Consider the following 1,636-nt stretch of genomic DNA (forward strand, 5'->3'; position numbering starts at 1 on the left):
CTCAGGGGTAAACTAATAGGTCTCTTTTACTTTTATTAATCAGTGGCTTAATGCTGGATAGCTAGCCAGAAAACATGTTAACATACCTATAACATGGCTGGAAAACATGGGCCCATATCTCTTTCTTCTGAGAAGAGTGCTGTCACTTGTTAAAGTTACAGTATAGTTCTTACTGGGTCTTGTGCCAACTGATTTTCAACGTTCCATAAATGTCCCTGCACAGTTGCACCCTGGACATGATAAATCTTAGTACTTACTTCAAAATCCCCCAATGCATCCAAATTGTAGCACAGAATTGTTTTAAAAAGCAACTGCTAGCCAGTTTTGAATCCAACAGTATGAATTCAAACAAAATTCAACAATTCAGGATTAATTTTTTTTGATAGTTTGTTTTGATTCAAATCTAAATATAAACCTACCGCTTTTACTAGCACTGTGTAATGAAGAAGAAAAAACTATCTGGGTAACAAATGAAAAGTAATTTGAAAAAAATAAGCTTTTACAAATTTGTTTATCGGAATAAATTATAATTACATTAGAGAACTTTAAACATTTAACCCATTTTCATTTCTAAATACATTTCATTTGTATAACTTTTACAACAATTTGATAACACTGCAATATTTTTGCAATGTAATTTTTTTCTGAAGATGCCGGTGGGCGACATTCTGGTCCAATATTCAGTCACTCCGTGCGTATTTTACGCCTTATGTGTAATAATGACAGATGTGCACCAGGGGCAGCGATGCAAACAGCTGGAGCGGAGGGTGCTGCTGGCGGAAAAGAGAACTGTAGTACAGAGAAGAGCAGAGCGCAGGATGGAAGGACAGACTGTATTTTTCATCTTCGCCCTCCTTCGCCTGCAGACGCTCTTTCTTCCACTTTGTGCGCCTGTTTTGAAACCAGATCTTTACCTGAGTCTCGGACAAGCGCATGGCTGAGGCGATGGTGTGTCGCTCCAGCACCGACAGGTAGTGGCACTTCTGAAAGCTTTGCTCCAGAACCTGCAGTTGCTCCAGGGTGAATGCGGTACGGACCCGACAGCTTTTTTCTTCCGAGCTCTGAAGCTGCGTAGCACACAGAGCTCTGGCCATAGGGCTGTTGTTTTCACTTGAGGTGCGATTGTGCAGCTTTCTGGATTTATTTCTGGAAGTATGACTTCCTGAAAGAGAACGATAAATTATTATTTCACTTGTGAATACATTATTACATTTAAAGTTAAATTCTCAGGCCTCAGAGAGTTTTATTCTCACCCGGAGCTTCTGTGTCTCCATTACGTATTTTTTCCCCTGTAAACTTCGTTGGGTCCAAAATATCTTCCACGGAAAACGATGTTTTGTGGATGAGCGGCAATTTGGCTTCAGCTGGCTGCATTTCAGCTTGCAGTGGTCCGCTAAGGGCACAAGTAATCAGTGTTGGTGTCTGTGCTTATATGTACTACCTCTTCGAACACCACCGGGGCGCTTTAAAATTTACATGTCATTCAAAAAGATACCCAAATGAAGCAGTGCGTCTTCCAGAAACAATTGCACCCAGCGCCCTCCATGTGAGGACGATCTGTGGGACCCTCGGGTACTTCAAAATGTAAATGTGAGGCCCCAGGGTTGGGGGTGTGTGGTGTGGTGTGGTGGGGCAG

The 1,636-nt window shown here is 41.8% G+C and overlaps 1 protein-coding gene across 1 annotated transcript; it reads right to left on the reverse strand.

The window, feature by feature from the left end:
- Positions 1–515: 515 nt before the first annotated feature.
- Positions 516–1,169, reverse strand: pnx (posterior neuron-specific homeobox). Its single transcript, XM_005947904.3, has one exon. It carries the CDS (start codon positions 1,092–1,094, stop codon positions 708–710), a length of 387 nt encoding a protein of 128 aa, XP_005947966.2. The 5' UTR covers positions 1,095–1,169; the 3' UTR covers positions 516–707.
- Positions 1,170–1,636: the final 467 nt, after the last annotated feature.

The sequence above is a fragment of the Haplochromis burtoni genome, unplaced genomic scaffold (assembly GCF_018398535.1).
Source record: "Haplochromis burtoni strain Fernald_Lab_line unplaced genomic scaffold, NCSU_Asbu1 Contig_548, whole genome shotgun sequence".
NCBI lineage: Eukaryota > Metazoa > Chordata > Actinopteri > Cichliformes > Cichlidae > Haplochromis > Haplochromis burtoni.

Excerpts from the sequence above, each read along its gene's own strand:
- pnx (XM_005947904.3), bottom strand. The coding sequence starts at position 1,094 with ATGGCCAGAGCTCTGTGTGCTACGCAGCTTCAGAGCTCGGAAGAAAAA.